Here is an 11698-nt window from a genome sequence, read left to right as displayed (position 1 = left end):
TGGTTCTTTTTCATCATGGAATGAAGGTCTCTGGCCCCTCACTTCATCTCCTGCATCCTTGAACTGCTGTTTCAGAGGCCTAAGCTCCTGCCTCAACTGGCTAATCATAGCCACTGGTCATCACGTACTATACCAAACCTTTTAGAAGCAAAGCTGATTGCTGTTATTGCCTGGAGTTTTCTGTCAGTGTCACCCTCTTGGATCAAGGATTGCTTTCGCATTCTCCTTAACTTAAAGCCACTCCCAACTGACAGCCTAACTTCGTCTACATCTTGTACTCTGCTTTGGCTTAGACACCAGCGCATGGTGGGTCTGTTGACTACGTGCTGCCTCAAGATCTGGCAGGGCTTAGATCCCACCATGAGTTGTTTCTGTGTGATTCATCTACTAGGTCTTTCATCAAACATTTCATGCAGGTGCTAGTGGCAGTTTATTGCCATGTCATGTGAGTAATTTTCTATTGATCCGCAATTCTGTGTCATTGTCACATTTGTGTACCATCTCAGCATTTAACCACGACCACATTATCTCCCTAATCTTAACTAAGTGTTTTTAGTTGCTTAAATTTGATCTTAATCATATTTTAGCTGACCTGAGCAGATGTATGACAAATAAATTACTATAATGCATTTTGGCAAACTAATGTCAAAAAAAGAAGCTAGACAATAGTGTGTACAATCAAATAAAAAATGTAGCATGATTACCAATAAGACTGAATAGGCCATCCAAAGGCTATTTGAAGACCCCAAATACTTAATCTACACATGAGCAACAGTCTGCCAAGAAGCCTATACATGTGATTGGAGCCAAATGAAGAGCAAGGATTTTATTGAAAATTATTTAAACCATATTTTTCATAAATAGAACCACCAGAGAAGGCAATAATTGGTATGTACATATAAATATTTATATGTAGATAGCAAAATATGTATAGATATATTGCCATAATACCTTTTTTTGTATTTGCATTTTGTATTTTGTAACAGTATCAACATGTTTAATGCAAAACATTGTTATCCTGATGTGTTAATAGCATCATGAAATGATGCAAAGCTTTGTAGCGCTACCATTCTGTTGTGAAATGTGTCATCAAAATGGCATAAAGTACTAATATGATTTCTTTAGAGAGACCAAGTTTCAGCTACGTTGATTATCTGCAACAGAAGACTGAGCTCTCAGACGGCACTCCAAAGCACCTGAAAAGATGCTGTGGATCCCATTATTATACCGTTAATGTATAACCTACACTCTACAAGGTATACCAACTGTACATACAGTAAGTACCAAGGCTGACTAAAAAAGGGCGTCTCGACTCACCACACAGGTTTGGTTATTTGGTTTATTTACGTATCGAGATGTGGGCTGATGTTTTAAACTCACCTGGGAGTTGAGTCAGTATGCAACCCCCATTTAGTAAGATTGCACCAGCTTTGATATCCATTACATGCTGGGTGCTGTCAAAGTGTTCCTCTTTTGGAGGCTGTGGTAGAACTTCCGACTTGCTCAAAATATCACTTCATAGCGCACCCACAGTTTTATACATGATGACTTCAATGTGGCTTTTTGGAAGAAGGAAGCTGTCAAGGTTAAGTACCAAAGAAAATTAGGTGAAGGAAAGCAATTGTTCATTTGCCTTAAAATTCATGTCCAACTATGCCTTATAAGAAGATCCTTTTATCCCTATACAATGTTTAAATCGTTATCTGCTTTTTCTTATGTTTTCATTGTCCTATGAATTGTTAGGTTGTGTAATCCAAAAGCCCAATACAGGTCACTTTAGATAATGAGGCCAGACAGATAGTTACAGGTGTGACCATTCTGACTCCTGTCACCTCTCACATCATCATGCAAGTCCTCTTATTTTGAAGAGGAGTCTAATATCTAATCCTTACCTTCAGCTATTCGAAGACAACATAGAGTCGGCATAATGAATAAATGTGCAATATTTTATGAGAAAGGCATTTTTTAAAAGGAAGAGGGAAACGCTGTATTATTGCACTAATTTTATTGCACTTAAGAAAACTGACTGCACCTTTTCATTCTTCTGCAGTGTGCAGAGTAACTTCTAAGTAAAAGATGGTTATAATCGTTTGATTGGTCACTGCCAGACATTTTCTTTTGTATTATTTTCATTTATTGTTATAGCCTTAGTCCTCCAACTTTTACATTCAAGCTTATGTTTTGTAGGCCACTCCCCTCACAGAAGAAACAGAACATATTTTTTTTAAAGGAAAAATCTCTGACTATAAGTGTAGTATCTACTGTTGATGAGTATCAGCCTCTCGAAATATAAAGATTCTTTTGTCATTGCTGCTGTACTTTCTATTTTACTGTACTTTCGTTTGCTGTTTGTAAAGTGTAAAAACTTCTACTACTCTTTTGAGGAAGGTAATTTGGGATATTTTGTTTATCAGAAAGCTGACATTTATATTGTCATGATAATTATGTCACCATAGCACTAACTCTGATACCAAGACAGAAAAAGGATTTGCTCATAACTCAATACAGACCAACATTGCATGAAAATGCACGCTTTTCTCATTTTCCCCCATTTTCTTTGTATGCCATGTGTTTTTCGAAAATATGCCCTGTATTCTGAATTGTTTTCATTAGGAGATTTACTCAGTACAAACATCATGGAAACATCTCTTAAAGAAAATAAAAACCCCATAGGAGTTATGATATCATGCAGCAGTGTTTTGCTACAGCATAAAGTTCTGACATTTTATCCTCTTTATATCCATCTTTTAATTCAGCTATCCAGAGTGGATGATAACTTTTAAATAAAATGCTCTGAGTAAACTGAAAATACATATTTCATAGCTACTGTCTGAGTTTAGCTCTAGTGTGAAAATCATCAACCTCACAAAAGGGCTTGATTTTTTAGGGGGGGGGAACAGACAAAGTTAAAGTGCAGCTGAAAAATGGGTCATATGGTCACTTCATCTTATTTAGCAAAGACACTGTAGCATTTTAATGAATCTTTAAATTCACCTAAATTTGAGTTAGGCCTCTGTGTTTTTGAGCTGCGAATGTTCAAGTGTTATTAACTAAACTTTGATTAGAGGGATTTTTCGCGAAATACTCTGAGATAATTAAAATTATTTTAAGGATCGTCCAGAAATCAATGCAGATGGTAATTTCAGGCTTATCCCAGGTATGCGCAGGGAAGATAAGACTGATTAAATCCACCGGCGCATTAATGAGTATGTAGATGTATAATAATCCTAAAAGGCATGGCAGAGTTGCTGCAGGAGAAGCCAAATGTCAAGTGCCATTTTATTTTATGGAGGATCCTTTTTAAAGTGACACGGTTCTTTCTTATCCAAGCCTCTAGATCTCGTACAGCAACACAGCGCACAAGAGTAGCCTGTACAGACAGACAGATTTGTGGCGAGAACACAAGCTGTCCACTGGAGTTGATTTGAGCATGAAACTTGTAAAAATCCTTCCCTGTCACAGTTATTTAAAAAGTCATTCATTTGTGTCAAATGAGGTGTGTGGTAGAGAAATAATGCAGTAGCTTAAATTGATACTTAACGTGATGACCAAAGAGAAAACATATTTTTTGTGTGTTAAGTGTTGCATAAAGTTGAGGTTCTACACAGTTTTAGTGAAAAATCTAAAATTCAAAACGCAAAATCGTACAATTTGTCAGCAATGACAGTACAAAATTGCATTTAATTCAGTCACCCGGAGAAGTAGGCTAAAATAGTTCAGTTTATGTGTAATCTGACTTAGTTTACTTGGATATAATATGGGAAATAAACCAATACGATGTCTGTGATGAAAGCTCTTATAAAAACATTTGGTTAGTCATTTGGTTAGGAAATGAGAGGCTTATTTCTGAAGACGCTGATTGCGACTGCAGTTCGAATGCTGCAAATGAGACCCCTAATATCATAGCCATAATTAATTGTGCAAATTTGTTTCTATTAAATAAAACTAACACATACTGAGAAAACTCTATTAGCCTTAATTAAGCTTGATATCCTAATTTAGGAAATGTGTGGTTGAAAACAAGCGTTCTGGTAGATTTTTTTCTCTGTCTTTCTCCGATAGTGAAAAGCCTACCAGCTTTCTGCCTTTGGGCTGCTTTTCCTCCTTTGAGAGTTGGAAATGAGAAATGGAAATGAAAATACCAGGAGGTGCTAAATTAGCTGCCTGATCTGCACTTATTGCCGCATACAGGCCCCTATTACTTTGCCAATCTGTGCCTCTCTTTTAGCATTCCGGGCATGGAGAAGCTCCGAGATAGCAGATTTATCAAATGGGAAAATGAATGCATGATGATCAGTTAAATTGAAAATCAGCGTCTGCATGACAGCCCGACCTGACACCTCCGTAATTAGAAAGAAAAATGATGGCGTCCGATGCATAATAGAGCAAAAACAATTTACACTCTCCCATAATGATCCGGCGTTCAAATTGAAAATTTCTCCGGGTATAAATTGAATTCATAAAGTATGATTCATGGACGACACATCTCCTGGAGGCTGCCTGGGCATATCGATTGATAGTTTGTCTTGAATCATGCAGCGTGCAGCTCTCAGGCAAGAAAAGCTTAACTACTTAAGCAAATCGCTAATTTCACCTTAAGGCCACCAATGTGCAGCCAGCGATACTCCTATTCAGTGTGCTAATGAATTATGGATGAACTGGGCATACGTCCCAAATAGCCTAAGAGCAGTATGGAGAAATACACACCGAAGAATCTTAGAGGTTATGTCAAATTGGCTCCGGTTATCCCACATTTTCGTAAACAAACCTTGTATCTCTAGGTTTTTCAAGAATGGACAACCTATGAATTTATCCGTCTTGAATTGTGTCAGAATATTAGGCCTACCGATTTACTAGTGGCAACATTCAGGCTATTGTAACCTTGTAATACAATTTATGATAATATTTCAAAGCTGCAAGCTCCTTCAACACTTCAATTAATAGAAGGCTAAAAATACAAGATCCTTGTAAACTGACTAAAATATGATCGAAAAAAGTTATAGTGATATCATGGAAGATAAAATAAATAAATACATGCAAATAAAAAAAAAAAACTCCTTAAAACACAATCAGCTCTATAATCTCAGCATACAAGAACCATGCATTCACAGAGAACACACCTCTGAACTACCAAATGATACAGGCCTGATCTTCTGCATGTTCACTGTGTGTGTGCCATGTTGGCTGTGTCGTCTAACCCCCCCCCCCACAACCCTCCCACCAACCTAATAAGACATTGCTTCCTAGAGCAAACAGCTGCATGGGTTGAAATTTATGTAAATATTTTGAAAGGGACACTGGCTCAGAAATTCATTTGCGCCGGCTCAGACGTAAAGCGCACCCCTCTGATTATTTTCAATTTATTTGCAAATCAAGACCCAAAGAGAACACTAAAGGGCTTGTGGGTTTTAACAAGGGTATGAGCAGCTATAGCTGGGCTGTATGTATTTGTTTTGTTTTAAGATTTTTTTTTAATATGCTATTACACGCCACACAGCAGCCTTGACATTTCTTCCTATGGGTCGACGTGATATTGTGGTCAACACTGCTAATATTGCAAAAGGGAGCAGATGTCCCAGATCCCGCATGGCTTCCCTGGGGACCACCAACCCTATTAGAACAAATGTGTTCTGCTATTGTAAATAGGCACGTTTGCCTCAGCCCGTCCTATTACAGCCGACGCATGATCAATAGGCTGATAACACAGAAACATCAATGTAAAGCGACAGAACAATGAGGGATATCATCGAACATCTATCTTAATATAGCCCTGCTACAAGGGGCCCCGACAAAGTGGAGAGAGAGGGAGAAAAAGAAGAAAAAAAAAAGCTCATGAAAATGCCTCCCCACGAATCCCCATCTCCTATCCAATATGCACAAACACACACACTCCCAGCTGCCGGGGCTATTATTTTCCTATTTCAATTTGACACCCAGGCCTTTTCATGCTAATTCTATTATTCTTGGAAGTTTATGTGATTTCATATCACTAGAAATCGGTAATGTATTATAACCCCCTTTGAGCTAAAATAAACTGAATCCCCCTGCAGTAGCCACCGGGAAAATAATTACTTTCATATCAAAACTCTGCAGGAGTCGAGCGGGTCCTTTTCGCCTCAGGCTCGTAACCTCATTTCAGTGGGGGCTTATAGATGAATAAATTTGTTAAGGCAATATACAAAGTACAACATGAGATTTCTTAAGAAAGCCCTTCCTACTGTACTGTAGTCCTGCTCTGTATGTGCTGCTATTTAAGGTCTCACACGGTTTGAGGTGCTTGTATACAATAGATTTATTTAAGAAAAACCTTACATATATAAATAGTATAATACCTTTTTACAGCTCTTGAGGATTTTTGTTGGTCTCGTGGTCTTGTGTTGTTGTTTTTTTTTGACAAGTTATCACACATTAAAGGATATCTAGAGACTCCTGACTCCTGACATACACACATACACACTCGCAGAGAGACACAGAGAGAGAGAGGACAGAGAGAGAGAGAGAGAGAGAGAGAGAGAGAGGAGAGAGAGCACACCATTGTGAAATATCAGCAGAGTGGGGAAACCTAGAGATTAGATGCAAAGATGTAGTTTCTGGTAAAGCTTTGGCCTAATGAAAGGTGTCGTTTAGATGCTATATCAGTATGTTTCTGCTTGTTTTCTTTTTTGTTGATTTTTGTTTACCCCCAATGATTTATTCCAAGTTGACATCTTCTTTAGAATCTGTCATTGTTTCTGCTGGACAGTCACTGTGGACAGACTGGGGGTTGTCAGGGTGGTCCTTTTTCTCTAAATGCTCGTTTCTGTCTGCATCAACAGCCTTGATGAGCTGTGGACTGTGTTCATGGGCGAAAGTCGAATCGCTGCAAATAACAGAGGTCTGAGTACTTTTGCCAGTGGGAAAGGCGGCCCTGGACGGGCTGGTGTGCGGTGAACGTGTCTTTTCCTCTGATCCCACTTGTCCCTTTTGTGTGGCGTCTGCAGAGTCCGGCGAGCTGCTCCTACATTCCGCAGAGACGCTGCAGCGGACACTGGGCTGGTTTCTCTCCGCTGGGGTGTCACAGTCAGAGTTCACTGCTGTTGTTGTCTTCAGAGCAGTTTGAGGAACAATGAATCCAAGCGGCTGTGTGATGGGATAGAGAAGGAAGTGTCCTTTCCCTATCAAAGGCCGTGAGGAGGGTAAGGCCGCGGGGTTGCGTCTAGGTCTGGAGTCCGAAAGGAGGCTTTCGACGCTAAAAGGGTTGAGTTTCTGCACGCCGGAGGCTCTGTTGTTGTTGGAGCACAGGCTTGACCGGTGGCTGGCGTCTGACGAGTCCAGCTCGGATCCGCCAGCATCCCGGTCCAAGTGTCTTTGGTTCTGGTTTTGGGATTGGAGAGGGTGAGGTGTTTGGTCGCAGCTAGATTGCGTTTGGTTTCCTCCCACAGAGTCAAAAGGCGGGCCTGTGGTGTGGTCACTGTCGGTCACATGCGACACCCCGCTGTCGCTGTCTGATCCCGGCGTGTGAAATAAATCCCCATGTAGGAGCTTGTTCTGGGACTTGAGCAGCCGTCTCTCCTGCTTTCGTTTCTTCTTCTCTATCCTGTCCAGCTCTCTCCTGGCGATCTCCTCGGGGTCCATGGGCTCCCCGCTGCAGGTGGTGGGGTGGGCGTTGTGAGCAGGTCGACCCGGACCTTTCTTTGTGTTCTCCTTTTTCCTCCATTTGGCTCTGCGATTCTGAAACCATACCTGCAGAGGGGAAAAGTGAAAACGTGTGTCAAGTGCACTTCTGTCACTGCAATGGGGGAATTTATTGTCGGGGATTTAATAATATGATAATTAAACAAGCAATGAGGTTACATCTTGCTCTTGTTGTTTATATGCAGGCCTTTAATTAGGCCTTTGATTAAAAAACAATCTGTGCACAGACAAGCCAACAAAAAGTTGGGATGAAGCCTAACAAAAGAAACTTTACATTTACAGGATAGTTAGAGTATAGGTATGGTTTACAGCTCTTAATAATATCTGTTTTCATATGTAAACTCTGCATTTAGCCTACACTTAGTCATTGCAAGTTTAATTTTCATAAACAAAAATAGTCTTATAATCAAATAAAATAGTTTGGTATATTCAGTCATGCAGTCAAACTAATTGAGGTTCACTGGATATATGTGGCCTGTGTTTATCCAAGATTGTCAGTAGTTTTATTTGACAAATACGAAAATATATATTTTATTATTATTTTATTAAATAAAAAAAAGAGTAAATATCAATTGGCATGAAAGGCTCCATAATTTATTTAATAAAGGTGTAATTAGAATTGATTTATATTAGGCTATAACATAAGCAATGAAAGGTCAAACAACACACATCCATGCAGTGGGTAGCCTACTATTAATTATTTAAAATATATATATTAAAAGGTATATATTATGACACAGATTTAACTATGCTACTTATTCCACAAGCAGTTTGGACCATAATACAGACACACTGCAGCATTTGCCATATTATAAACAAAGGGATAGAGACACACACACATACGATTAAAATAACAGCTAAACATATCTTTAAATTAACAAAAATAAATATTTACCTGAACCCTTGATTCTATTAAGTCCAATCGGAGAGCCAGTGCCTCCCTCATGAAAACGTCGGGATAGTGGCTCTCATTAAAAGCCTTTTCTAATTCCTCCAGCTGCCAACCAGTGAAATTTGTGCGAGTTCTCCGTCTCTTGCAACCAGGGCTATCTTTGTCTGGGTCCCCCGAGTCTGACAGCAGAACAAGAATACATGTAAACAAAGGATAAATATAGGCTATAAATGTATATGGGCCTATTTTAAATTACCACATTTAAACACAATTCTAACAGGACTGGTTCCATGCATATGCAAAGAATTCTGCAAACTTTAAGGCCGAAGAAGGTGATTGCATTTGAAAATGTTGCAGTCTAACACACATGCAGCCTGCAGCTTCTATCAGGTCTGTCGCCTTTTCTGAATCGAGGAAACCGTTAGATGTTAACACGGGCATTTTCTTGCTCTAGTATTTACTAACTGACAGGAACATTGCTTTTTGCTTGGGTGCATCTACAGCTTTCGGAGATGGAAATGAAGTAGGGAGGCGAAGAACACTCCTCTCTGCCTTGAGTGTGTGGCTTGCCCTTTAAAACAAACCACCATGAGGATAACTTGTATCGCAATATCCTGTCTTTGTTTCTTTCTGTTTTGGTCTCTGTACAACCAACCTAGAGGAGAGGTTATTGTGTAGTATGTAATGTGGCTTACCTGTCAGTTTGTAGTGCTGATTATCGCCATTCATCCCGCAGCCCGAAGACAAGAGAGGGTTGGAACTGCCCACTGAAGCCGTGCAGGAACCATTAAGTAATCCGTCTATTGAGAAAGGAACCGCGGACGCAGATTGAAGTTGATGCCCGGCTAATTCGTAAACATGATGGTGGCTCAGATGGTACGGGAAGCCCACCATCCCGCCGAGAGAGCCTCCGAACTGGGCGTGAGGTGGATCCAGTATCCTGCTGTCCATCATCCCGCAGGCAAAAGGAAACGACGTCTAGAGGCCGGTGATGGGAATTTAAAAAGCATGCAGTGAGTGTGGCCAACGAGTAGGGGACATGATGTGAAGGGAGGGATGAGCTGTACTTTATCCACATGAACCTCCCAATAATTAGCCCAGGCTCTGGGAATATGAGACCCAATGAGAAGCGGTAATGGACGCTGACGTCAGAGGCGCGCTCTGCAAACGCTCCCCGTATCGATTGCTAATTAAAGCTGACATCCACCTCAATAAACAATATCAGAGCTGTCACAACAAGACAGGGGGGCTTTGATAAGAACTACATCGCAACTACACGGGGGACCCACCGGGAGGATGGGCTTACTGAATCCCGGGAAGAAAAGGCTACAGGCGGATAGGTTAGACAGAGGCTCCCGGACTTTTTGCTCGGTGGAGGACCTGCAAATAGACGGATATTAGACCAAATTAGACAATAAAAAAGGCTCTCTCTCTCTCTCTCTCTCTATATATATATATATATATATATATATATATATATATATTCCCCCCAAGTTTAAGCCATAGCCGTTTTTTATTTTTAATTTAAAAATAAAATGTTTTGTTATTTTGGCACATCTCTTGGAGAGGCAGCAGAAAGAAGAGAAAGCTGATCAAATATTGGGAAACTACAATAATAACTAATAGTATATTGTTGAATGAAATATTTCTTTTCCCAGGCATGGCTGAAACCTTCTTTGGACAGTGGGACCCCTTTTTGTCCCTGAGCCCCACTTTGGGAACCACTGAGTAAACCCCCATGCTGGTTATGGATCATCATTTATATACACGAAACCTTTACAGTGCAGGGTGTAAAAAAAATAGGGTGGCTGCTGAAATATGGGTGTATTTAAAGGGGAGCTGAGATATTGCAGGAGGCACAAGGCGAAGGTAAAACTATAATATTTTACTGTTACAGGGCGAACGCTTCAGTTACGACCAACGCTGGGTTATGAACAAAATATATGACCAAATAAAGGAAGGCTTCAATTCTGAAAGAACAATGACAATAGAATTTAATATAAAAGAATAAAAGAGCCACAAAATACCATGCTCATGTGTACATTACAGGAATTCACAACATTTCCTGCCAGGACTCAGGAAACAAAATTGGAAAGCTGCTCCACTTGTGCAGCCCCCTGCACTCAATATGTGACTAGCCTAAATCCTATCTGCTCATTAGGTTTTCAAATAATTAATTCGACTTTATTTATCCCAAGTCTGGCGCTGTCATAATGTTAATCAGAGTTGAAATTTCGCACCCCACTCATTCCCTGACCCTTGGCACCCGGATTGGCATGTTGTAATAACCTGAATCTCTCAACAGAAGCTGCGATAATTGTTACCCTATTAGCATGCAAATTGTTTAATTAATATTATTATGAGGAAGTATATAATCCGCTCGTCACTTGACCCCCAAGCCCAAATAACAACCCTCTGTATTTCAGTGTGTAGCCCTACATTTTAATGAACTCCTCAGAAATGATCTCGCCTATTTATCCATCTTCCTTCTTAGCAGCAGTGGGCTTGTCTTTGGAGCGTCTCCCTCTTTGTATTTTAACTTTAATTTCAACGCACATGGACAAGATCTTATGAATAATTCCTCCCCATTCATTCCTTTTGAACATCTAAAATTCAATAATTGCTTTCCGTCATTTCCAAGCATATATGGAGGCTGTCCCCAAACTCGGGCGCACACAGGAGCTCTATGAAAGGCAGCCCTTGACACAGTCTCCAGAGACATTGCATTTAAATCCGTTTTTCTACAAGCGGGTGACATTGTCAGATTCTAGCTTTAATTAACCCGATAATAAGGCGAACAAGGCCAGCATTCAGTCGCGCTGTTGCCCTGCCTCGTTACCTTTTTTGTATAACTGGCCCTTTTGGCAGCCGTTCAGAGGCAAAGAATAGAATAACTTACACAACAATAATAAAAATATTATCCTGCTCATTGAGAATGTTTTGTTGCAGCTGGACACATCGTCTTTATTGCATTTATGTACTGCTGATCTGAATCAATAAGAGCAGGCAAGGCCATATACACTAATTGATTTCCATCCAAGTAGATAGATTCCAGGACAAATAAGTGGTGGAGGAGGAACCATGACATGCAGGTGTTTTCCTCTGTATGTGTTTCACAAAAATAGGTGTCCA

The 11698-nt window shown here is 40.1% G+C and overlaps 1 protein-coding gene across 1 annotated transcript; it reads right to left on the bottom strand.

Moving 5' to 3' along the window:
* Positions 1-6530: 6530 nt before the first annotated feature.
* Positions 6531-9520, bottom strand: uncx (UNC homeobox). The gene is made up of 3 exons (XM_046041872.1): positions 9262-9520; positions 8570-8745; positions 6531-7722 (listed from the first exon to the last, which is right to left on the bottom strand). The coding sequence occupies exons 1-3, from the start codon at positions 9518-9520 to the stop codon at positions 6691-6693; spliced, it is 1467 nt and encodes a 488-aa protein (XP_045897828.1). The 3' UTR covers positions 6531-6690.
* Positions 9521-11698: the final 2178 nt, after the last annotated feature.

Source organism: Micropterus dolomieu, linkage group LG02, assembly GCF_021292245.1.
Source record: "Micropterus dolomieu isolate WLL.071019.BEF.003 ecotype Adirondacks linkage group LG02, ASM2129224v1, whole genome shotgun sequence".
Classification (NCBI taxonomy): domain Eukaryota; kingdom Metazoa; phylum Chordata; class Actinopteri; order Centrarchiformes; family Centrarchidae; genus Micropterus; species Micropterus dolomieu.
The sequence above is the reverse complement of the archived record's forward strand: the minus strand, read 5'-3'. Positions and strand labels throughout refer to the sequence as shown.